General features: G+C 52.5%; 9 protein-coding genes across 9 annotated transcripts; 2 read left to right on the top strand and 7 right to left on the bottom strand.

Moving 5' to 3' along the window:
* Window positions 1-63: 63 nt before the first annotated feature.
* CPAR01_07413 (uncharacterized protein) lies at window positions 64-1288 on the bottom strand (the record flags this gene model as incomplete). Its single annotated transcript, XM_060491682.1, has 2 exons — window positions 64-622; window positions 690-1288. 2 exons carry the CDS (start codon window positions 1286-1288, stop codon window positions 64-66), a joined length of 1158 nt encoding a protein of 385 aa, XP_060350556.1.
* A 331-nt stretch (window positions 1289-1619) lies between these two features.
* CPAR01_07414 (uncharacterized protein) lies at window positions 1620-1853 on the bottom strand (the record flags this gene model as incomplete). The annotated part of the gene is made up of 1 exon (XM_060491683.1): window positions 1620-1853. One exon carries the CDS (start codon window positions 1851-1853, stop codon window positions 1620-1622), a length of 234 nt encoding a protein of 77 aa, XP_060350557.1.
* A 1465-nt stretch (window positions 1854-3318) lies between these two features.
* Window positions 3319-4022, bottom strand: CPAR01_07415 (uncharacterized protein; the record flags this gene model as incomplete). The annotated part of the gene is made up of 4 exons (XM_060491684.1): window positions 3319-3461; window positions 3518-3651; window positions 3710-3797; window positions 3851-4022. The coding sequence occupies 4 exons, from the start codon at window positions 4020-4022 to the stop codon at window positions 3319-3321; spliced, it is 537 nt and encodes a 178-aa protein (XP_060350558.1).
* A 904-nt stretch (window positions 4023-4926) lies between these two features.
* On the top strand, window positions 4927-7481 carry CPAR01_07416 (uncharacterized protein; the record flags this gene model as incomplete). The annotated part of the gene is made up of 3 exons (XM_060491685.1): window positions 4927-4939; window positions 4999-5146; window positions 5228-7481. The coding sequence occupies 3 exons, from the start codon at window positions 4927-4929 to the stop codon at window positions 7479-7481; spliced, it is 2415 nt and encodes an 804-aa protein (XP_060350559.1).
* A 1303-nt stretch (window positions 7482-8784) lies between these two features.
* Window positions 8785-10499, bottom strand: CPAR01_07417 (IBR domain-containing protein; the record flags this gene model as incomplete). The annotated part of the gene is made up of 2 exons (XM_060491686.1): window positions 8785-8855; window positions 8903-10499. The coding sequence occupies 2 exons, from the start codon at window positions 10497-10499 to the stop codon at window positions 8785-8787; spliced, it is 1668 nt and encodes a 555-aa protein (XP_060350560.1).
* Window positions 10500-12814: 2315 nt separating this feature from the next.
* CPAR01_07418 (redoxin) lies at window positions 12815-13605 on the bottom strand (the record flags this gene model as incomplete). Its single annotated transcript, XM_060491687.1, has 4 exons — window positions 12815-12843; window positions 12883-13066; window positions 13136-13181; window positions 13292-13605. The coding sequence occupies 4 exons, from the start codon at window positions 13603-13605 to the stop codon at window positions 12815-12817; spliced, it is 573 nt and encodes a 190-aa protein (XP_060350561.1).
* Window positions 13606-14477: 872 nt separating this feature from the next.
* On the bottom strand, window positions 14478-15987 carry CPAR01_07419 (uncharacterized protein; the record flags this gene model as incomplete). Its single annotated transcript, XM_060491688.1, has 7 exons — window positions 14478-14559; window positions 14617-14843; window positions 14902-15097; window positions 15157-15313; window positions 15381-15634; window positions 15713-15775; window positions 15830-15987. 7 exons carry the CDS (start codon window positions 15985-15987, stop codon window positions 14478-14480), a joined length of 1137 nt encoding a protein of 378 aa, XP_060350562.1.
* Window positions 15988-16863: 876 nt separating this feature from the next.
* CPAR01_07420 (uncharacterized protein) lies at window positions 16864-17880 on the top strand (the record flags this gene model as incomplete). Its single annotated transcript, XM_060491689.1, has 3 exons — window positions 16864-17021; window positions 17566-17702; window positions 17804-17880. 3 exons carry the CDS (start codon window positions 16864-16866, stop codon window positions 17878-17880), a joined length of 372 nt encoding a protein of 123 aa, XP_060350563.1.
* Window positions 17881-21705: 3825 nt separating this feature from the next.
* On the bottom strand, window positions 21706-24213 carry CPAR01_07421 (GTPase-activator protein for Ras-like GTPase; the record flags this gene model as incomplete). Its single annotated transcript, XM_060491690.1, has 4 exons — window positions 21706-21866; window positions 21917-23510; window positions 23567-23949; window positions 24012-24213. The coding sequence occupies 4 exons, from the start codon at window positions 24211-24213 to the stop codon at window positions 21706-21708; spliced, it is 2340 nt and encodes a 779-aa protein (XP_060350564.1).
* Window positions 24214-25021: the final 808 nt, after the last annotated feature.

Here is a 25021-nt window from a genome sequence, read left to right on the forward strand (position 1 = left end):
CATTGAGTTTCTTTCTTCCCAACAGAATTTTCCCCCTCCCAAACAGAGTCATTGAAGTTGAATTTAGGCGTTCACGAAGCCCTTGACGTTGCTCAACCACCGGACATACTCGCGCTGCTCCTTGACGTCAATGTAGTCGGGCGCGAAGACGGCCAGGGCCTGGGTGATGCCGCGCTCCTCGAGGTAGCGCTCCATCAGGATCTGCAGGTCCTCGTCGAGGCTGCCGAAGGGGGGGCCGGGGTAGATGTCGCTGCGGGCGTGGGCGACCTCGGCGTTGGAGGCGTGAGCGAGCTTGCCGTCCTCGTAGTAGAACATGTTGTCGACGACGATGGCGCCATCCTGAGCGGTGGCGTCGATGTTGAGGGCGCCGGGGGTCTTACCGGGCTTCTCGACGACGATGCTCAGGCGGCAAGGGGGAGCGGCCTCGTCGAGGTCGCCCTCCTCCTCCTCGAGCTGCTCTTCGGCGTTGGCGGAGCGGGCGCCGCCGGATGACTGGACGCCAGACTGCTTGTTGGGGTTCTGGACGTCGGACTCGAATTCCTCGTCCTCGAGGGCGCGGTCCTGGTCGTACATCTCGGGATCGTAGTTGGCGAGGTCAGCGATGGAGAAAGTGATTGTGATCCTAAGGTTTTACTGTTAGTTTACCGTTTCATAGTGTCTGCTAGACGATGCTCGGAATGCAAACTTACTTCTCCTCGCCAAACTTGCGGATGAGCTTGACCTCCTCCTTGCCAGGGGTGTCTTGGAGCTCAAAGGGGCTGTTGTCGATGAAGTCCTTAACGCTCGCGGGCAGCTGCTCGTTCTGCTTCACCTCCTCCTCGAACTGAAGCTCGCTCTCGAGCTTGGCGACGAGCTCAGCATCGGTCTCGCCGGCGGCAGATTTCCTGAAGGCAGAGCTGGAGAAGGCTGATGCGCGCTGGGTCTGAACGGCAGCGCTCCATGAGGCGGCCTTGATGAAGGCACTAGGGCGCGCGGTCTGTCTGAGAGAAAGGCGGGAGAGAGCTCTGGGCGCGGAGCGCGCGACGGATCTGATGGAAAGCATGATGGGCGGTGGACTGAGGCGTTGTGTTGAGAGGTCGTGATGGTCAAGGCAAGGGGAAGTGCAAAAGCTTGTTGGAGGAGGGTAGAGGTGGATTGGCTGGATCTGCCAGGTCGCAAAAAAGCTTTGGAGAGCTCCCAAAATTTTTGACATCAGATCACAATTCGGCGAAACCTTTTGCCGGGTGACACCGCACCAGCCGGGCGCTAGGTGGAGCGGAACCGTCAGGGACTGGATGGCAGGGACCATTCTGCAAACACTTTGTCAAGTTCAGGCACCAGACCAAAACTCCACTGCATCTGGAATCGATCCACAGAAGCATCTTGATTTTGACGTTATCGATACGAAATCTGAGCTAAGCTTTAATAGGTAGCAACAGGATCCAGATGTACAGACACCCAGAATCCTCCGTGTGAAGCTAGACTCGTCTTCAAGAAACCGTCTCATTGTAACAGACATCAATGTTCAAGGAAATGGTAATGAATGTTTCTAGCTGGCCCGCAGCTAGCCTACCAGAGAATGGTTCTATCGTTTTCACACTCCTCGTCCATGTTAATTTCCCCCTTCCTTTATCCTACTCCTAATGAAAACTGATGTGGCGTGACACTGATGATGGTCGAGGGATGCGACGGACCCTCTCTTTACACTTCCAACAGTGATTTCGGGTACAGCTGCGGTCACTACCTATGCCGGCATCGCAGCTTCCAAAGACTCCGTTCTTCTTGGCAAGGAAGCAGGGTCTTTCCGATATCAGGACCGTATCTTGGTGACTGCATACGTTGCAGACGCGGAGGTGTGTGATGTATTTGCACATGGCTTGCTAGGTGTCTATATAAGCATCTGTCTTTAGTGCGTCAGACTGTAGGAGGTGGCTCACATTAATGAGAGGCTTAGCTCAACGATGAAAGGCTTATCGAAAGTATTGAGAAAGATTGAAATAGCTGTAGAGATTGGCGAGACGGCCTAGACAATGAGAACTCCAGCACTTGTAGAATATAACGCTCCAACGTTGATGAATGGGAGCGCGGAGACCCAGAGATTCGGCTCGATGATATACCCTTAGAGATGACCGAGCGATCCTGCGTGACAGGGATCCCGCCCGAGATCCAGCTCATCGATCCAGCTCATCGATCTAGCTCAACAAGAGCCCGGCCCCGGGCCGCCATCGTCGTTCAACAGCATGATGCCCTTCTTACTCTAAGCGCCCAGCAAAACCTTGCTCCTTTGTCCTGCGACATTCTCAGACGCTGTTCTGTTCACAGCATCTCACCATTGTGAGAACAGCCTTGGATCGAGTAGAGTAGATGGGCCCATCCCGTCCACAAGACTCTGCAGGCGTGTTACCGTCGAAAGCCTCGCAGAGGAGTAGACCGGCGGTGTAATGTAGCACTTGGAACTCGAAGGGAAGCTGGGTTTAAGTATAAAGTGGGATAACGATTCGTTGACAAGGTGGTCCCAATGACCTGGTCTGAGAGGCTTGGGGCAGATGGGATGCATGATCTGGACCTCCTTGGCCAGTCTGGGCATGGACAGACGACACTGTGGAAAGGCGTTGTGCAGTGAAGCTGTAGGGTTAGGACCTTTCGGTTCTCGGCATCATCGTGACTATTGGCATGCAACATGTAACTTCGATGGTTGGGCGATCTGGGGCGAAGATGATCATATAATACTAGGCTACAAGGATCTCAGGTAGGGTTTGCCGAGCCTCACCCAAAGTTTCGGAAGTAACTGTTTCATGCAAAAACCGCCACGTTGGCTCTTCATATGACGCTGCTTCGATCTCTGCCGCCCGCCTCTTTCGCAACCCCCGTCCGAAGAACCATCGGTATGGCGCGCGATTCCCATGAACCCACATGCTCTCCACGTTTGGGGCCCCTTTGCCGAATCCCCCTTTGTGTAACGGCACAGGAGAATCATGGCTCAGACGCTGATGAGCCAGTGATTTGGCTATGCGTGGTCTGCTGTGATCCGAGCATTGGGCCTTTCGCACCTCAACATGCACGGTTGCTGTATGTAACCGGAGAAATTTGTCTGTTGGCCAAACAAGAACTCCGATACAGTGCCTGACCTGTCTGAGACATTGCCCGCGAAAAGTCCGCCCTTCTATAGTGGCACCGTACGAGGAGCCGGATACAGAAATTGGAGCTGATGGTTAACCCCCATCCTTTCTCCCGGTGAAATCGATGATGCTGCGTCAAGGCCTAGCGGGCTCGTGGCCTCATGTTTTCCCCAAACGCCGAAAAAGAAAACGCCATGATCGTGCTGTAAAATGCCAAAAACTAAACCCTGGGAGGGAAGCTGGATGGTCTGACGTTCCCGTCACTCGTGATCTTGACCCAGGCGAGGTTGGTGAGGTAAGCCCATGAACCCTCCCAGCGGTCGAGTTGGATGATGTTGGACGACGTTGTGAGGTCAGGAAGGTCTACAAAGATGTTAGAATGCCGCAAAAGAAAGACACCTTGTCGGGAGCCAACTGACAGAATCCGATCTTGTACTCTTCTTCAAGGTTCGAGATTCTCAGCTTGAGCAAGTCTTCCTTGGCACTTGCAGGGCGGCCGGCACGGCGGGTCTTCTTAACCTCGGCGTACTCCTCATCGTACTGGTGCACAAACCTGGCAATGTGTCAGTGTTTGCTCAACATATGTGGGCTGTTCGGCTTCTGCGACGTACTTGCTGATGAGCTCCTGAACGGCGGCCAAGTCGAGGGGTTCGGATCCCTTCTCCTGAATTGCCTTTTGGAAAAAGGAGGCACGGTCGACTACCAAATGTCAGTTGGCAAGTCTCGATGTTTTTTGGACAGTGATATCTTACTCATGGGCTGCTCCTTCTTGTTCTTTGAGGCGTGGAGCTTTCCTAGCCTTTGGTCTCTGATCGAGGCCTTGTGAAGACGCTTGGAGTCTCTGGAAAACTCATGAAGGGCTAGGTCATGGCCATTGCGCTTCTTCGCAATGTGCTTGCGAGCCTTTTCTAATGTTGAGGGCATCTTGACGGTACTGGAAAACAGAACGAGTGAGACCGGTTCAGTCCACAGTAAGATTGGTATCTGAGATCAATGATTCCCAGAGTTGAACAAGACGCAGAATGAGATTTGCGATGGCACTGGTTCTGTGAAAGTCGGTCTGTGCCCCACCCGATGAAAATCCCATCCGAGTCTGCAGGCGCGTTTGCTGTGTGCACGGACATTGGATGAAAAGACTCAATACCTGCTGTCTCCACTCTAACCCCAGGAAGGGTCCAATGGCCTTCAACCAAACCCGGGCAGAGTGACGTTGCTCTGGATATCCCAGTCTACGCACGCTAATCCTTTTTGGGGGGCATCTCTCAGCCTGGTCCCTGCGTAAAAATAAAGATTTAAAAAAGAAAAAGACAGAGAGAGAAAGAGAACCGGGAGTCGCGATATGAGTCTGACGCGGTGCGGTGTGTCCACCCGCGTTCCAATATAGCAGGCCCAGGTCCCCCCCGGGCGATTCCACTGTCCCTTTCCCGTGCAGGAAGCCGTGATTCACTCCACCTGCACACTTTCGCTCCTCCGATCTCAGCGTCGTGGTGAATTTCTGTCGACCTCGCCTTTTCCCCTCGTCCAGTTCTCCAACCTGTCGTCGCGTTTCCTCCGTACAAGTGGCATTTCCGAACTCGTCAACGTAGCGCCCGAGTGCTTTGTTTACATTTGCCCCCGGATCACCTGACTTGGCGTTCCGACTTCCACTTCTTACGCGAACGACTTGCCCACGCGTCATTCTCTCTCAACGAATGGACTGAGCATTGATCTCCCTTTGTCGACCCCGGCTTCTGGCCTGTGAATCGGACTGGAGAGAGACGTAGGCAACCTTCAGGAGATATTGACTTGCCAACCTTTGAGGACCTGCGAACACTTCTCGCGATCAACAATGGGCGTCTCAGGTACATTTCCTCCCTTGCTTCCCGCCTGGCGAACCTCCTTGCTCACCAAGAACCCCTAGGCCTGCTTCCGTTGCTCAAGTCCATCCACAGGCCAACCGAGTTGAAGAAATTCGCCGGTGAGACGCTCGGCGTCGACGCTTACGGATGGCTTCACAGAGGAGCCATTGCCTGCGCTGTTGATCTGGCCAAAGGCAACCCCACCCGCAAGTAAGTGGCCCTAGCAATGCGCTGTGCATGGCGCGCTTCCCAAGACGCAGCCAAAGGTTTGTATGCCTAACCTTGCCTCAGATATGTCGACTTCGCCATGCACCGGGTGAGGATGCTCAAGCATTTCGGCGTCACACCATACATTGTCTTTGATGGCGATTTCCTTCCCAGCAAAGCCGCCACCGAGGGATCCCGCGCTAAACGTCGTGAAGAGAGCAAGAAGTCTGCCATGGAGCTTCTCAGAGCCGGAAAGTCATCACAAGCAGCCCTCGAGTTTCAAAAGGCCATTGATGTCACACCAGAGATGGCTCGCAATCTCATTGACGAATTGAAAAAGATGAATATCTCGTACGTCGTCGCACCGTACGAGGCTGATGCTCAGCTTGTTTACCTCGAACGCCAAGGCCTCATCAACGGCATTCTATCGGAGGACTCGGATCTTTTGGTTTTTGGTTGCAAGCGGCTCCTCACGAAACTTGACCAGTACGGCAACTGTATCGAGATCAACCGGAGGGATTTCTGTGCGGTTCGAGAGGTTTCTCTTACGGGGTGGACGGATGACGATTTTCGCCGAATGGCCATTCTCAGTGGGTGCGACTATCTCGAGGGCATCAACAATATGGGCCTCAAGACGGCCTACCGGATGATTCGCAAGTACAAGACCATCGATCGACTGGTCCGGATGATCCAGTTCGAGGGCAAGCATCGCGTTTCAGAGAATTACATGTCTCGGTTTGCCCAGGCGGAGCTGACATTCATCCACCAAAGAGTCTATTGCCCGAAAGCGAAACGGTTGGTATGTTTAACAGAACCAGAGGAAGGCAAGGGTGTGGAGGATATGCCGTTCATTGGTGGTTACGTCGAGCCGGCCATGGCTACGGCAATTGCACTCGGAGATGTCAACCCCATCACCAAGGAGACCATCATCCCCGCGCCCATGCCTGGCTCCAAGACCGATACGAAGAGAAGACATTCTCAGTCTGCAGAGGCCCTTGCGGCTGTCTCTTCATCATCGACTCGCACGCGACAACCGACCAAACCGATTGATTCGTACTTCAAGGGCCACCAGCGTATTCCGATGGGTGAAATGGACCGCAACTGTTTCTCTGTCGACCCAGAGAGAGTTGCCGCTCTTACTCACAATGGCCTGGTACCCAGAGTCTTTCCCCTTCCTAGACCATATGTCGATGGCACTTCATCATCACAGCCTACCACCAGCTCTCGCCCGACACGAACCGCCCGTTCAAATACCTCCCCTCGCCTCTTACGACGACGGACCGAGCCCATCCAGGACTTACTGCAGCAACATACTCCTAGCAGCTCTGACGGAACCCGTCGTATCACCGTCGGCGACACGACAAATACTATAGACGACATTGATGCACTGATGAGAGGCGGTTCCCAACGGCCTCCCAAGAAGGTCCGTCTCTGTGCAGACACAGATATTACCGAAACGAAAACTGAGGAATCCCAAAAGAGCAAGTTCTTCTCCAAGAACGGAACCTCCACCAACAAGAACAAGGACAGTTTCCTATTCTCAGACGACTCCATCGACGAGGCACTACTGAATCTCCCTGACATTGATGGGTGGCATGCCCCGAAGCCCAAGTCAATCGCGGTCTACGAAGAGAGTCAGAGCACGGATACAGGTACGGAAGCAACTGCCGGTACGGACAGCCAGTTCAGCAAGGACGGAGAAATATCAGCCACGCCACAGACCGATCTGTCCGAAGTAGAAGACGTCGAGCCAAGCAAGCCTGTCTCGTCGCTCCCAGAGAAGGACATAAGACGGACGTCATTACAGCGATTTGCCTTCAGCTCTCAGCCCAGCCCTGCCGCCTCAAGCCAGCCCGACACGCCGAGCACCATTGCCTCCCAGCATTCATCGACTTTCACACCCTCGACTGCTGCTCCCTCCACTGCGGCATCCTCGATCACATTTTCGGCTAGCTCAATCGCAGCTGGCACGTCAAAGGCCACTCCTCTTCTCACCCCGCTACAGCGGATGGGAGCCCGTGCCCTCCAGCGCAAGAACCCGCCTGCCCGGCGGCCCCTATCTCCTACTAAGAGCACGATACAGCGGAGCCCCAAGCGCAGTCCCCGGAAGAGCCGGCTACTCAAGTCATTCCCCGTCAACCCGTCGTTTGTACCTCTGCCCAAAGTCGATCTGGCCGAGGTGGAGGCTCTGAACGCGCCGTGCGGAAGCGAAGACCAGATCATCCCCGATAGCGACGGCGAGAATGACGACGATGTCTTTGCCCACGACCTCGGCCAGAAGGACGACGGAGACTCCGTTCCCAAGGCGCTGAACCTTTCTCGGTTTGTATACAACTGAAGCAATTGTTAAACACATGTCGATGCGATACCCACAAACGTTGTGTCATTATTTTGTTCTATCCAGTTTGGAAGAAGGCGTTAAGAGTCACGCATCATTGAGGCGCCATGAGCGCGACTCCTCCAGGGAAATTTCCTGGGCACCCGGTCATGTTCTCCATCTCCCCCGACTCAGACCAGGGGCGGTATTTGATGGTCGCCATTCGAAATAAGGTCACCGAGGCGTACAGGCAGGAAGGCATTTGTATGCATTATCATTTGGCATGTCGGAGGTTACAAGGGACTACAAAACATGAGAAGCATGCCGGAAAGTCAAGAGAGACGGGGTAGCCAGGGTTTCTTGTATGCATTGTAATTACTAGGACACCATGGAGTTTTTAAGTAGTGATGATGGGAATACATCATGGCCGGAAGACCTTTTTTTTCTGATGAAGCATGTGTCCCACTGCTTGTGATCGGCCTACAGCTTGATGGGTCAGTGTTGAAGTCATTACTTACCACAACCTACCTCCGCAGTCATCTCTTATCTATAGGGTTGTCGCTGTGGGGTCGTCCGTCTCTTGAAGGATCTAGCTATACGTTCAATCTCGGCCCGGACCGGGAGCCGCCTAGCGCCCAATCCCACCTTATTACAGCCCTTTCCATATGAGCGTGCAAGGAACCACCAAACAGTACCCGTCGGCCATAAACAGACAGACAGAATTGCAAGTTATCCTGATTGCAAATCCCCCATGTCTCATATGATTCACACATCTATATCAGAAGATGGAATCCGGGATGGAAAACTGGCAAGGACGTGGTTTTGCCCAATGATAAAAAAAGAAGAAGCCCGCCGTGCCTGGGACACTGGGCATGTAACCTGAAGACCTATACCATACACAATGCTCATGATGCGCAAGCAGTCATTCCCTTGCCTTCCTTTACTATGAAAGAGAGAGGAGAAAAAAAGAATTCCAACTCGTTCCATACTTGGAACACTAAAGTGATGGCCCCAAGGCAACAGCCGATCCTTCCCCATGTTGATTCCGTTTCTGGGTCTAATGCCTTCATCTTCCAAGGTTTCCGTCTCAAAACCCACGCCACAAATCTTTTGCGTGACTCTCTGAGTCCACGCTTCTGTGTACATCCGTACCAAGCCAAAAATGCGATCCGCGAGCCTCACGAACCATGCGAATCGTGTTCCTTCACCACGGCAGCCGCCACTGCCTCACCACATTGTCGACAGGCAAGGGCTCGTTGTAGAAGAAGTCGTCGTCGCTGTCTTCATCGAATTCGCGCTCCACCGGGGCCGCATCATCCACGATCTACTGACGACGACTGCTTGTGGCACCGACTGGTGAAGGTCCGTGAAGATCTACGTTAAATGTCCAACGTCCTATTACGGTCAGTTCTTATTCGATCGGCTTCATATTGCGAACATACCATTGGCCAGGTTGTCTGCAGTGTCTTCAAGCAAGATAATCCTTCGCTTCTTGCAGTATGAAGTCTTGTCCATAATGTCGACTTTCAACTTCTTGTCACAGAGCTCCTGGACGGGCTTCTCAAACATCTCTGACAAGGCCTCGACAGCCATCTCAAGGTCCTTTTGGTTATCTTCAAAAATTTCGGTCAAGTTGTTACGCGCCAAATAAAATGCGAAGGCGTAGGTCCACTTAAGAGTCTGCCGGCAAGTTTGCAGTGTCTGTGAGGCCTGGTTCAGGTATTGAACCTCAATCCAAGACATGCCTGAGGCTGTCTGAAGCTGGACCATCTTCTTCTCCGTCTTATGGTAAATGTCTTTGTCTAGCTTGGCAGACTGTTCGTGATTGGCGTATCGGTTGTAGTAATGCAGGTAGCGTTCTAGCGATATGCGGGACTTGGCCTGGGCATCACGCGCATCTGTACCACTCTTTTCCTCGAAACGATTGCAGTTGTACCAGCTCGTGCCGTGCTCCGACCATAAGCCCATGCACATCCAGCAGAACTCATGCTTGCACTTTCGGCATGTCATGTGGTTGCAGCCGCCGTTCTTCTCGATTGTCGAGTTGCACTTGGGGCACTCCTTGGTATTGGCCGATATCCAATTTGCAGTCTCCGAATCGTCTGCGCATTTCTTCAGCCATCGCTTGACAAGCTCACAGGGAGCAGGCTGATGGTCAGTTAAAATGCAACCAAAGCAGAAGCGGTGACCGCAACCGCATGCTACTGTGGGAACGATTCTGTCCAAGTCCTTCTTCTTAATGGCGCATTCCACGGCATTTGGGCAGTCGGGTGCAGGGCACCACTTCAGGATCTCCTTGTCCTCCACGTACGTCCGATTTAACAGCTCGTGGTATCGGGAGTTGAGATCGGCTGCAACGAGCAGATCCAAGGACTTTGAATCGATGATGCGGCCGCAGCCCTCGGCCGGACACTGGATACGAGCCGCCTCGCCTTCTTCGCGAATCTTTTGAGTCAAGTATTGGCGGTAGCAGTCTACGCAGTATCTGTGGCCGCACTTAAGAGAGAAGGTCTGGAGGCCCTCCTCGTCTTCGCAGCAAATGTCGCACATGAAACCCGGAATGGCTTCAAGCTTGGGCGGGCCAGCCACGTTCGAGCCAAGACCTGCAGCCTCCAAGACCTTGTTGGGAGCGTCCATGTAGTCCTCGATCAAACGTTCTTTGTTCCACCTAAAGTGCCGCAACAATATCGCGACATCCTCCTTGCGGATGTTCAGGATCATGTTGACCTCGTCAATCATGTCATCCTGTTGACGCTGAATATCCTTTGGTTCGTAGACTTTGAATGAGATGTCATAGGCCACCTTCTTTTTGTTGTCGGAGTCTTTGATCATGCCCAGGTCCTCGGGCTCGTCTTCGAAGTCATCTTCATCGAAATCTGTGGAGGTATCAAAGACGTCAGTCGGTGGTTTTGAGGCCGGAGAGACTCGGTTGAGCGGTGTATACATACCATCAGGACCAGACATGTCCTCGCCGCTGTCATCCTGCATGATCTCGTCGTCGCTCGAGGGAGCCGACATGAAGTCCTCCTCTGAATCCATGCCGTTGCTCGCGGTGGTGACGGGGGTTGGGGGAGCGTCCTGTCCAGCAGCCGAGGCGATCCTCTTCTTTGTCGCGGTGTCTTGGTTATTGGAGGATATCGTCGCCTCAGCGGCCTTTCTCTTCCGCGTAGTGGGAGGAATGGTGCCGACTGCAGATGGAGGCGAGGGAAGCGTTTCCGAGGGGGCGGAAACGGGTTGAAATGTATAGGCGGGTGAGACACGGATGACGGAGATGGAGAACGAGGATCAGATCCAAACGAGGGGAGAAGGAATGCCTGCGTTGGGCGCCGGTCGCGGTATGGGAGTCACTTGATGGGTGGAGGGGTAGATTGGTAGGTTGCAGGCTGCGATGGCCCAAGGCTGAGGCAACACACAGGTACAAAGGCTGGGAAGAGCCGGGCAGGTTATACAAAGGTGCTCGCAGTATGTGGTCGTGCCGAGAAAGGGCGGGTTCGAGGTCGGGCGAAATCAGTCAGAGCGGTAGGCGGCAATAAGGACCTGGCTCGGTTGCCTGCGGTGTAGGAATGCCGCAAAGATGAGTGCGAGGGCGGTAGTCTAAGGTATGGGTGATGGGTGTGGTGGGCGTGGATATGTGGATGTGAAAGTGGGATTGGAATGCGTTGCGGGAAAGGTGAACGACCTGAGTGAGCAACTGAGCGTGTGGGATGTGGGTGGGATGAATGGGTGGATAAGGTAAGGTATGTAGCGGGAGGGAGTCGGATGGTTTGGTTTGGCAGTCATAGACAGTCAGGACCAGGCAGTGACTTCCTTCCCGCCCAGCGAGTGACTTGTTGGATCCAATGACGGAACTCAGACGTCGGGGGTGTTGGTTGGAAGAATGCACTGGAGGGAAGAAGCCGAGTGACTTCATGAATAGCGGGCAACATCAGCAAATGTCAAGTACCTCGATGGGGCAGGGGACAAACCCCCCGCTGGGCTGGCGCGGGCTTGCACCGTGAACTACCGGTACTTACTGTGTAGGGGCAGGGCCAAGGGGGACGGGAGGACACTTCCAAAGTCACTCTCACCACACACTCTGGTAGCTCAGCCCTTGCAACTCTTAGTATTAATGTCACTGCACAGGCTGACTGACTCTAGGGAATCGTTTAACATGAACACCATCGACACTACGTTCCAATACCCATCTCCTATGTCCTTGGGATTATGATGGCGGGATCCAGTCCCAAAATGAGTAATGTGAGTGAGTACCTTCCCTAGGTACCCCAAGTACCTCCTTAGAGGTCAGGAGTGAGGGGGGACATGGTCACAAGGTTAGAGATGCTTCTATTTTGCGCTTCCAGCGCTATCTTTACATCCACGGATACAAGCCTAGGGAAATTGATCAGGCACTGATGAAAGAGGCGGGCTTCAGGCACACGACTCGATAAAGTACCTCAGTCTCTCCAATCCCGCCGGGGAGGAGACCAGTTCTCAAACTCCTCGGGGGCCAGATGCGGCCCCGTGCCAGTGTCATTGCAATAGTCGTTGGCCAGTGATTGTGTCTGACGGCGTGCAGGTGACTCCATGGACCTTTGGCACTTACAATTTGGTCCTTGCCTCTGGGACAGTCCGGAGTTGGGCGATGAGGGACTCAGGAGTAGGCCAGGTATACGGATACCTAGAAGCGAAAGGGTGGTCTTTGGCTTTGGGCTTGATGCATGGCATGACGGTAGACGACTCACAGAGCTGCCCTGAGCGCCACCACCACCCTCGAGAGTGTCACCTAGAGTCAAGACTCAGTGTTTGTCGCTCGATAAGCAGTGCGGAACCTGACGGAACTGCCCCTCGCTTTCTCTTAGTCATTCATCCTTATCGATAACGACGTCGCATTCTCACGTTATTTGCCCCTGCATTTGTCAGGCGGGAGCGGCCCGGCACCAAGTGGCTCCGATGTCGCCGGTCATCGGGTGCATGTCGGGTGTCCACAAGTGTCCCCGGCTCGGCCAACTTTGGCCCCGAGGTTTCCTTGAGCTTCGGTGTTACAAGCTTGACAAATGCGATAGTCTATGATCATTGTCAATTACCTCAGGTACTCATATCGTGTCCGACATAATAGCTTTCTAAGCAGACGAAAGAAGCATTCGATTTCTTTGTGGACCCCCTAGGCCGATACGTGAAACACCATTCCTTCTCAGTGCTGTCAGTCAGGGGTTCGGATTCGGAGACACGTCTTTTGGGTTTGTCTTTGAATTCAAGCTGGTATTCGCGATGCATATTGCATCTTCTTTCAAACTGCAGCTACCTAGTCCAAGTGGCCTTCGAGGTTCTTTTTCTTGTAAATCTTTGCAACATCGCAACTCCGAGTCCATGTCTTCTCAACCCAAGACCTTGTCGGCCAGGGAAACTGTTCGCACTGTCAGCTAGTTCTCATAAGGCGTGTTACGGGTCCTCGAAATCTTACCTGCGGTACCAATGTTATCGGGCTCAACGTGGGCCTCCTTGACCTTTCCGTTCTCGATCACGAGGGTATAGCGCTTGCTGCGGTCGTTGCCGAAGATAGCCTTGCTGTCAAAGTCGACGTCGAACGCTCTGGTGAACTCGCCAGACGGGTCTCCCAGGAATCGAATCTTTCATATTGTTAGCATGCCAACGCTGCCTCGGCGCAAGGCAAAAGGGGAGAGGGTATGTCAACATACTCCAGTCTGGGCGGCGGGGTCCAATTGGTCACCCCAGGCCTTCATGCTACTCGGTCGTCAGTATCAATCGCTTTCTTTCCACAAATCCTTGCTCTGAAGCCTCAATGAGGCTTCCAATCCTCCAAAGGCGTCAAGGTCCCGGAGAGGGAAACCTACACAAAGGGGTCGTTGACGGAGACGACAAAGACGGGTCCGGCCTCCTTGAGCTTCGGGTGGTTGATGTACGAAGGGATGTGGCTCGCGGAGCACGCGGGGGAGAAGGCGGCGGGCACGCCAATGATGAGTCCATTGGTGACCTTGCCAAACTCCTCGGCGAGGTTGACCTTATTACCGGGCGAGTTCTCGACGAGGTCGACCTCGGGCACGGCGTCGCCAACCTTGACGAAGGCGGCGGGCGTCGAGTGGAAGGCACGCGCCGGCACGGCGGAGCGGGTGAGGGCGAGTCTTCTTGCGGCGAAGCGGAAAGCCATTGTGTCTGTAGGTAGCTAGGTACGCGTTTTGAGGATGAAGCTAATGCGGTGTGAGTGTGGAAAGTTTGGTAGATGCTTAAGCTCAATGACGAGGGCGCGAGGCTGGATAATATGTGTTTGTGTTGGGAGCTTTCCGTTTTCCTGGGGACAAGAGCTTGGGGGGAGCTTTGGTCTTTTCCCCAGACGCTGCCCTGGAGCTGAAAGCTTGAGAGGGGCCGCGCCCACTGCCACTGCCCGCGCCAATTGAGACATTTGCTTGGCTGAGCTCGCAAATTGCCATGACATCAGACCAACGTCCAATGGCAAACGTCCCCCCTGCGTCCGGCCCTCTTCCCCCTGTGAGACAATCATTTTGTACCTACTTACCTAAGGTACCGTATCCATAGGCAAATTTAGTGAAGTTCTGTGTAGGGAACACTACTAGGTGTGTAATAATCCCAAGATGCTAAGAGGCTAAAATCCTTCTGGCGCGGTCGTGCTGGTCCACCGTATTTGTTCATAAGCCCCGGGGCGCTGCAACGCAAACTCGACTTGTCATGCACGCCACCAATAACGTCTGCATCTCGTCAACATCTACTTTCTTTTTCCGTGATACTTGCTTTTATGGCGCTGTCTCTCAAGGTCCTTGGGTCCTTTTCCCAATCGGCTGGCTTTAGGACTCGGGGGCTTGATAACCACACAATCAGCAAGCACCCTACGCAATTGGAACGTCAATTGACCGTTGAGATCAAAGCCTAATGGGGGGTATCATTCATCATTACGGGCGTTCTACTCGCGGCGTTGCCGCCCAGCTAATACTTCTACCTCTCATAACTACCTTATCCGTTTATCATCGTCCGTTACCGTCTCCGTTCCTCCCAATGCCCTCTATCTCATGCATCGGGAGCCCTCAATTCCTGCCTCAGACTTCCGTCGGCGTCCGGAGGACCTACGTTATACCGTTTTGACTCAAGACTGTTCCCATTGTCAGTAACGCGCAAGTTTTAGAGAGGGTGATCCAAGGTCGCAAACCTCCAAGTCAAGTTGCCGGTGCAAATCGTCTTGAGCGTCGCAGTCACCTCCTGAATCGCGTCCGCATCCGCCAGGTTCTGGTTGATCAATCTTCGCTCGCAGACGTCGAGCTGCTTAACGGCCTTGTCAATCTCTTCTACGACTTCTCCGACAGCACTCTCCAAGTCACTGCCGTCTTTGCCATTCCAGTACCGCACCGGCACCGCGTTGAGAGTCCGGCCTTTCCGCTGCTCGAATGATTAGTTTCTCCCGCTCACGCAGCACCACCACGACGAATCTACTTACCAGCTCTTTGTTCAGCGAGAGCAAGTCATTCGTCCTATTTCCAGAAAAGCACCCCGTCAGCTTCTGGACGTCTCCATTTCGGGGTATATTAGAGGGGGAAACTGACAGGCCAATGATAATGCTGACCGACTCCAGGATCATCTTATACGGCTGCGAGTTGACGACGTGCGCCGGCCACTCTGATCCAGAGGCGAACCTACTTTCGTCAGCAGAAATCCTACTTTCTCAGAGAGGTACCCTCATATTCTTTCTTACTCTACCAAGGCGCACAGAGGGCCAGCGCCCCCCGTCTTCTTGCGAAGCTTCTCATACGATAAAGTCGTCGGCGCGTGTCCGCTCTGGATGTACCGCATCTCTTGCACGGTCGAGTCAATGTACTCAAATAGACTAACCCTTAACCTTCTCCGCTGATCTGCCCACCACCCAAAAAAATCAGCCCTCAGATTTCGCTGCTACACCCAGATACGAGAAAAACTGACCTCGGTCGTACTGCTGGCAAATGACTTTGGCAACCGGCTGGAACCCCGCAATGACGGGGTTCGTTGACGCCTCCTTGGGCCCCTCGGAAAGCTGGAGATACTGCGCAATGTAGTCCTTGGCCTTGTTGCGGAAGTCTTTGGCCTTTTCCGCGCTCTTGTACTCGAGGCTTTCGATATGGTCATCGAGTCTGCCCTGCCAGAGCACCATGAGCGTCAAGGTGCCAAGTCTTTCTCTTGTTGCGTTGGGCCAGAGGCTAACGTCACACACAGACAACTTATCAGCAAGTGCTGGGGTTTTCTTCTTCTTTTTACTCTTCTTGGGGATATCTTACCATGAAGCTAAGAGAGCCGGATTTGCTTCTAGGACATTGGCCTTGTCTTTCGGTGACGCATCGCTGTAATAAGTCAGCATAACGAAACCATTCCATCTTCATATCGGACAAACTCACCTCTGCTCCAGTAGTTTGCAAATCAACCCCTCAACCTCGGAGGCATGAGTATTCTTTCCAGACGGCCAGTGGCTGACCATCCGGCGCAGGTCCGGGATGACCATGACCAATCCATCGAGCCGACTGGCTAGCTGCGCGCTCTCGGTATGCGCAGCCATATTTGCAAAATGGTATAGTTACCTCGGGAAACTTTGAAGTTGCGCGCAGGATTTAGCAAAAAGGGGTCCGGCTTATCGAGATTGGATTGGATTTGGGTTGGATTCCTTTTCCGTCCTTCTTTTCTAGAATGTATCCAACGAACGTCACCCTGTCTGGCACTTAGGCTAAAAAGGGCACACTTTCAGATTTCTCCCCCTTCTTTTTTCCGCGTTGGCATGTGCGTCTTTCTCTCTGTTAATGATGCGGATAATGGGTACAGACAGGACTTTTTGCTTTGCTGGGTTCCTGGTGTGGAGCATTGCGAGATTAAGTCAATGCTACCCCAAGGGAACTAACTCCCCTATTATGGGAATGCTTTTCAAGGAGAGAAAGAGAGAGAGTGACCGATTCAGTGATTGTCGGACATCGTTTCCCTATCAGTGAATCATTAGATAGGCAACTTTGTCCTGCCATTCCCACCCCCTTGGTGAAGTTTGTCTGGCAAGCGTCTACGGATTGGGAGGTGGGGGAGAATTTGCGGGTTGGCCCGCGTGGGAAGCGGCTGGGGTGGGCGTGGCGTTGTAAGTGACAGTTGACGTGCTCGAAACAAGCTTAAGTCTCTTCACCGGGCTCGGTAATTTTCGGTGAGAACGGGGGAATAATGATATATATATGTCAATTTGCGAGTGTTCATGTGCCCACCGGGATATTCTATCGAAATCGAGGGTGATGAGTATAGTCTAGGCATTAATGGTATCTTGCGACATCCCCAATCGCTCATGTTTTGAAACAAATACTACCATCCATCGACGATACTAACATCCCCCGCCGAATGCAACGCTTCACTTCATGCGGCCTCGCAAGCCGATGCGTGGTCGCCGACAGCAAACGACACTATGATAGTCGCCGACGTTCAAGTTGACCACCTACAACAATTTGGACACACACCGTCCATTGCCGAAACACTAGCCTACAAACACAACCAACTTGCCTCCTCCAAGTGGCAATGCTGGTGGTTCACAGCGAGCATGGCTGTCCATCAGCGTCTAATGTGGTAAGGTGTATCATGCCACATTGGTTTGCCCATCCCATCTCATCCCATCCTATTTCATCACGAACCGGCCTGTCGGCTCTTTTCCGCCGCGTCTTCGACTTGACCCGCCACGTTTGATAATGCGAACCATTCGACTTGAACTTACCAATCGTAATCAGAAACACTAAAGTCATGCTGCCACAAGCTGATTCATAGCATAGGTTATGGGATCGAAGCAGCCACACAGCATGGACGAGCTTGATTCCAATCCAAGCACCCGTGATGATGGCAACGATATAACGACTAGGATGGGCGATAGGCATAGGTCCGATAGGTATCGGACCTCTCGCAGTAGCTGTGTGGTCAATCTGACAGAAGGTCTTCAAGACGGCTGATAGGCAAGGTGAACAAGCTCTTGTCGGTCCATCTATCTCTGACACTGATATTTCAATGTCAAATCGACGAAGGCATGAGCAGAGCGATGAAGGTCGCTGATGTGATCAGAGAAGGCTTATAGGGGGACTCCCGCTACGAAACGATGATTTGCTTTGCTGATTCCATGCAGCCATCCTCTTCGTGCCTCGTCTGCCTCCAGCGATTCTGACGACGTTGAAGATATTGTCGCCATGAGCGCTGCCAGCCACTCGGACTTTTGGGTCCTCAAGTCGGTCGTTGGCACTTATGCCATTATACCACCGCGGTGTCTGTCAAGACAGCCCGTCTTGTTTCTAATCACCTGCTTTTCAACGCATTGAATCCTCGCCAAGGCAAATTACAGTCTCAGAGCTCTCTTTCATACGCAGTTGCTTCAGAGCATGCCGCAGACGAGAATCATGAGCCACCTCAACGCCGAAGCTACGACCGACCGCAGAATCCTTGAAGACACAGAGCGCTGCTCGCGACGACACCACGTTTGCGGGCTCTTACCCTTCTAGCTCTGCCATGGCTCATGTATATTGAAAGACTCTTTCAATGTCATCCTGGATGAAAGCTGGCGATGAGCGCGTATGCTGATTGGAGCACCTCAACCCCTGCATCTGCATGCAAAGCCTTCGGAGGTGATAGCTCAGGAGGTAGCGCAAGCTTCGCTGCAATGTTAGCCCATCTCAAGCTGTCAGACGATTGTGAATCTTGTCAACTCAATCTAATCTTTACATGCAACCTCTTTCAGAAGTGGTTAGAGTTAAGAACACAACTACACTGCAACTTTAGCCCCCCGCGAAGCTCTCAAGACGTTTTTCCACTTTAGCAACTCATCCCTCACATCTAGAGCCCGACCTCAGAGGTGGGGGGGCTAAAGCTTCACTGCAATATTAGCCCACCTCAAGCTCTCGAGACGATTGCTTACTTTGTCAACTGATTCCCTGAGAACATATTTCCCTCCCCCCCCTACACTTCACTGCGATTTTGGCTCCCCTCAAAGCTCTCAAGACGATTTTCCACTTTAGCACTTCAGCTCCTACACTCAAAGCCTGACCGAGGAGGTGAAGGTGGCGAAAGCTTCACTGCAACATTAGCCCATCTCGAGCTCCGAAGACCGTTCCGGCAAGTTTGCCGCCTCAACCCCTGCATGCAAAGCCCCGTCGTGGACAGCGGAGTCTTCACTGCATTCTCAACCCAACTCAACCACAAAGTTCCCACGACCAAGCTGCACAGCCTTCTTGCAAAGCAAGTCCCAGATCGAAGTCGTCTGTCGGCAACGCGAAAGGAAACATCTTCCTATCATTTGACCATGAGGCCAAGTTAAGGGCACCTTCTGTTCTCGGGCAGAGATCGTGTCTCATTAGGAATTGCTATGCTCTACCAATCTCGTATCGTATATTAGCTTCGGGATGTGACGTCGAAGCATCAGATCGACTCTACCTGAAGTTTTTAAGACAAGGTGATCAAATCAACAGGAATGATTTACAGACACCCGGCCTTTATTTCACAAGATGAGTGAAAGTTCAATATGGTGATAGACACATCTTACAGGTTTCGAATATGATTGCTGGGTTTCCCCCTTATTTCTACTTTCAACTTGGCTGTGAATGTGGAGGATGCATAGGAAAACATCTCCGCGTACAGCCAGGCTTCTCACCTACGCGCTCAGGCCAGTCCTAGTATGATAGGTATGCAAGAAGCACTGATGGTGGCCGTTTCGCGAGTGATCTGACGAACTGGCAAAGGGGTCCAAAAGTACTTAACCGCCTATCTTCCGGTGATGATCAAGACATGTTTCCCGTCTCATGTGAAAGACTCAGTTGCTCTGTCGTATAGTGCAGATATTGCAACTGGTCAAAAAACTTGGTTTTTTCCAGGCACATGTTCTTATTATCTTCTCTTTAATCATCTTACCGTGATACACCAAGAAGATTGTTCGCCGGTTTGCAGTTGATCTGATTTGTGGGAGCTTCAATGATGATACAATCTTCAATCACAATGTTCAGAGCTATCTCTGCGAAGACAACGCCTGCTATGAAGAATTGAATCCTCCCTGGCTATCACTCATGTACCCATTCTTCAGCTTTGAGTTTACCAACGGCACATGTGTCAAAACAGTAACATAACCAAGTCGAGGACATCTCACTGACCCTCCAAGCTCTCACTCTCAAGCCAGCATCCAAATGTACAGATTCTGACTTCGACTTGACGCCGTCCTGGTGAGAATTCGTCAAACCCCGCTCACTATTTTGACATCTTCCGTGAGGTCCACTTCACTTCCGACGTCATCTCATGCTCCATCGTGAAAGTACTCGTGAGACCAGAAGTAGTCCGCCTCCTGCACATCCCGAAATCCTGAGCCGGAATCTCATCGTCCATGCCTAATATCATGACACCTCTAAGCCAGTGACCAGCTCATCTTCAGCAACGCAGCTCTCATTTTCCAGAGCCCACTATAACCCCTCATGTTTCCAAAGACGCCCTTGCCCTTGAGCTCAAGCCCATTCAACTCATTGAACACATGCATCCTCCTTGTCACAATCTTCGCCATTCACAATTTAAGAGAAGCCACCCACTCTTCCCCCATCTCCAGTCCCCTTCACAAGCAAACTCGTCCACCCAACTCAACAAAAGCTCACGAAATTTTCCGACCTCAGCCTCATCTCATCTCACCAACTCAACCACCGCCGCCCCCAAACACCACCACCCCCTCTCCCCAAGGCTGTAACACGCCAACCAAACCCAATCGACCAAAGAAAACCATCGTCACCTTTCCATACCCCCTCCTCCCCCTCCCCTCCCCTTCCCCTATAGACAGCACACCCTACCTCACTTTCCCTCCCAACCTAGAAAAAGCACAACCAGCAAGACAGACCCAAAGGGCCCAGCAAACCGTACCCGGCACCCCTCCTCACCCCACCCTACAACCAAGACCTCTCAAACACAAGACACACACACTTCGGTCATATATACCACCGCCCCTATACCAACGCCCTCGACACCACCAAAACTCGAAACACAAACCGGGGGGAAAAAGAACCAAACAGCCCGAACGCAAAGGCGCAGCGCGACCACAGGACAACGTGGCAGACAGGCTCATGTCATCCCCCCTTCCCCCCTCCTCCGCCTCAACCGTTACTGTACTCACCTACCAATCCATCCCATCTCGGATGACAAAAGTCATCGGATGAAGTATACCCGACTCGAAAATTCAAAGCCGCAGCAGAGAGACACGAGACTTCTGCTTTTGCAACGAACGCGGTCTATTTGTGAAGAGGAACTCAGAAAGTCAATAGAAACCTTCGTTGTAGGAACAAAAACAGAGCAGAAAATCGAGACAAGACACAGGGGCGACGAACTGTCAAATCGTCGCTCAAATTAAAGTGAACCCCATCCTACACCCCCTTTTCCAAACCTTGATCGCGGAAGTCAATTCTTCCCCTCGTACGAGATCGTCACCTCATCATCGACAAATTTTCACAAGGGAAACATATCACTCTACGTCATCACGGAGAGAGACCAAGTTTTGAGAGAATCATCTACCTTCATTCCATTTCTTTCTCGTCCATCTTCTCTACCGTATCATTTCAGACATGAAGTGCAAAGGGGGACAGGACATAAAACCAAGAGAGTCGCCGGACCAGCCGAATACAACTTGCGCCGTCGTTGCGCATCAGGACGTGTGGATCGAAAAGAGACAAATGAGGACCAAAAAAAGGACAAGCAAAGTTGCAAAAGGCAGCATGAACCATGAATTTCCTGGTGCCGGCCGCCGAACAAGAGAATTAAAATGACGTAGCAGGTATATCGAGCGGGTGTAAAAAAAGAAGACTCCAAGCCGTACCGCCTATTCGCCGATATGATGTGGCGCGCAAGGCCGGACAAAAACCAAGTTCCCATATATCCACGGTGATAATCTTGTACGTGACCCAGTCCAGAGAAAGCTGCTCATAGTCTTGAGCACGCAGACACAGATCTAGGCGAATACGAAAGAGACAGGTATAATAACGCCGGTATGCGTATGGATGAACGAGATGGTCGAGAAATGAATTAAGGGCGGCCGTAGCAAGGAGGCGTTCATAAGGGTGGGAAGCTGGCAACGCATTGATGCAGACGGTTGCGAGGATGGAAATCGGAGGCGGTGCGACGATGAAGACGAAAACGTCGTGGTATCAGGATTCAAAGAGATGCCGAGAACGCCTAATTCGAAGAAAAGCCAGTCGAGGGTATCTCTGGGAGGAAAAGTTGTACAGCTGAGAGTTGAGAGGTCAAGTGGTGGCGTTTACCACCCCTTCTTTCTCGCAAATCGCTTGTTCAACAAAGTGAGAACCTTGGTGACGTTGAACTGGACGTACTCCAGATCTAGGTCGTCCTGGCCGTCTTTCTGCATCTCAAGCAGGTCGTCAAGCTTGAGATCCAGTTCAAGAAGACCGCGGTTGCGTCCTGTACAAGAGTCAGTAAAAGTTGCGCAATGGCCAATCGAGGTAACGTACCCTTGTAGTGGAGAGAGATAACAAAGGTTCCCGGCAGAGGGCTGGTAAAGTTGAAGTAAATGTTGGCCCTCCGGTTGTCCGGGACGTTGCTCTTTTGAATAACACCCTCCTTCTCCAGCTGCTGGTGAGTGAATTTGTAAGGTCCGAGGACCTGTTGCTTCTGCTGCTTGCGCTTGGTTCCCTCGCTTTGCGAACGCACGTTGTGCAGGTAGCTCTTGTACGTCTCCAATTGGCCAACGAGATAGTTGTTGTGGTCGCGAATGGTCTTGTAGACTTCTTCCAATTTGCCAGTCTCTTGAATAACTCCATCCTTGAGCGATCCAAGGTGTTGCAGTTCCTGCTCGACTTCGTCACGCAGCAGGCCGAATTGATCGCTCTTATCAATGACTTTCAGTTCCTGCAGCTGTGAGAGCAGCTCCATCGCTCTAATACCTTTACGGACCATGACGGCGTCGTTTCGGCTTGTAGCTGCGGCGTCGGCAATCCGCTCGAGTCGCAGAGGTCTTCGTGCGACGCTGCTGTTGGATGGGATCGATCGCATGATTTGCACAAAGACGGACTTGGCTTCCATAAAGTACACTTCCTCTTGCGTGATGTCGAGCGCCGCTGTCAAGTCGTCGATCGCTGTTTCCCATCGGCTAAAGAGGGGGAGGTTGATGGCGCGGTTCTCCTTGCGAGGAACCTGTGGGGGCGCGCCTCCTAGCTCGGACATGATGATGCCCAAGTGCGAGTTGTCATCCTTGCAGAGCTCTCCGTTGTGCTTCTCGATCAGGCCATGCATGGCATAGATTTCGTTCAGGGTGATGGACAGTTCCAAATCCTTCTTCGAGAGTGCGACGTAGTTATCCATTTCCAAGCTCTCATAAAAGTCGCCAACTTCACACAAGTCAAGCATGAATTTGTTGATACGCTCCTTGTTCTGGTAGATGAAGGGCTGCAGCTTTGCCATGTATGGCTCCTTGGCGTAGGAGGGCTTGTTAGCAAGGTTTTGTAGCATCTTTGCAATCAAAGTCAGCGTTCTTCTCGGGCGATCAGCCGGCTGACCGTCAATGAGCATGTATGACTTTGGTGTCACGATGGCCGGGTTGATGAACCGCAAGAAGAAGAATCCGCCGATAAGAGTGCAAATAACCTGATCATTGGCATCAGGGTACTTGCGCTTCGTCAAGCTGCGAATCTGTTTGCAAATCCACCGAATACCGTACGGCGCTTCGTCGAGTCCGTCAATGATGGTTGTCAAGAAGCCATTAGCAATCTCGGTGAGCATCGTCAGACGTGGCTCGATGATGGCTTGAACTTGGGGGTTCTCCGCAGCCTGCTCAGCAGTAACGCCCTTGGGAAGCGATGCAGGCAGACTGCCAGTGTCCTCCTCAATTTGCTCAATCATGCGCTCGTAGACCTTGAGGGGGTTGATCTCCAGGTCGAGATCCTTCAACTCGATCAGACTGTTGATTCTATCAGCGAGAACTGACTTGAGAAAGCTCTGTCCTGGTCCTCTCCGCGTATACGTGGTCATCATTCTCGAGACGGGGGTGTTCGCACGCAGAAGCGAAGAATATTCGGGGGTATTGTCGAATTGGTAGGTCAGAACAGACTAATGGGTCAAGAGTCAGCTTGCGACATCGCGCAGTTTAGTCACGGGTCACAAACCTGAAACATAGTCAAGAGCAGATGTTCTTCGCGACTCTCGTATTGGTTTCCGTAGATGGTGAACATGACCGTCTGCAGCAGAGAGTCGATTTCCGACATTGACACCAGACGGCAGAGATGCGCGATATGCCTCGGCTCGGATTGCAACAAGAACATCAAGTTGCCATACTTTTGCGTCTTGTCGTCGTTAGGAAAGGCGCCTTCTTGCATATCCGTCGCGTCTTCCAAGTGACTCGCGACTTCGTTCTGTTCCTCAAGAGCCATTCGGTTCTGGATGAGGAGGGCGATTCGTGAATCAAGATATCGTACATCCTTTTCGAGGACGAAGTTCTTTTTGGACTGCGAAGAGATCTTCGACTTGAGCTCTCTGAGAATCTTCTGGGCTGTAAAATCCATCGTCAGTAGGGCAAAAGGGCAAGAAAACTGCGGAGGTTGCAGAGCTTACCTTTGGCCAAGTCATCCTCAATCTCCAGATCAGTCTCGTTCGCTGACATGGACATGTACAGCGCGGACATGGAGTAACGCTTGGATTGGCGGGCGGACCGCGATCCATCGTAAGAAGACATGGTGTTTTGGCGGGAAAGAGGTTGGAAGGAGGAGGAGGAGGCGGTAGAAGCTCGAGATGGTGTTTGAAGCATGACGGACATGTTGGCGATGACCTCAGGTGATGTTTGCGCGAAGTAGGCAGGTCGCCTAAGAGAACCCCTTGAATGAACGGGGTCTCGACGTCGCCTACGAAGAGGTTACGACGGCCGACGCTGGTGGATCGGTGGGTGGCTGAACGGCGATGTTGCGGTGCAGCTGCGAGGTTGGCGATTGGGAAAGCGACTCTTGGAATCCAGCGTGAGAGGGAGGAGTTCTTCCGATTGATCCAGGGATGCAGCTATCGTTGCCAAGGCCTTGCGACTCGAAAAGGAAGAACGGTTCGTGAGCGTGACTGCGAAGAGGTGGTGGAGGGGGCGTGGCAGTTTTTGGGAGGGGAACTGCAGCGGGAAACTGGGTGGAATCGAGTCGTGCGTGTCGTGCGGGAACTGGGTCGGTTAGAGTGTGATTGAGTGGTGGATTAGTGAGTGTATATTGGTGTGTATGCGGGCACAATTGGGATGTCGTCCAGCGAACGCCTCGAGACAATGATTGAGTTGAGTGCACAAGAGGCTGCGAAGTGATTTCAGTCGGTGTCAAAGAACCCAAGATGGCAGACTTCGAGAATGTGGTGTTGGTTTTTTGTGGTGTTTCGAGCGGAAGCTTCGTCGGGGGACAGGCCGATGGATATTGCTTTTGGCCCAGCTGATAGGGCGGCGCGACAAATAAGGGCGCTGTTTTAGCTTTGGCAGGCGCGGCCGCAAATGTGTGGACAGCGGTGATCAAATTAAAATCGAGCCTAGGAGCGGCGAGGTTCCAGATCCAGTCAGATAATCGGGGGGAAAAGGGTTGTGCTTGGTTTGGTGCGTCTGG

This window comes from Colletotrichum paranaense (genome assembly GCF_030867605.1).
Source record: "Colletotrichum paranaense strain IMI 384185 chromosome Unknown Scaffold_5.1, whole genome shotgun sequence".
Taxonomy (NCBI): domain Eukaryota; kingdom Fungi; phylum Ascomycota; class Sordariomycetes; order Glomerellales; family Glomerellaceae; genus Colletotrichum; species Colletotrichum paranaense.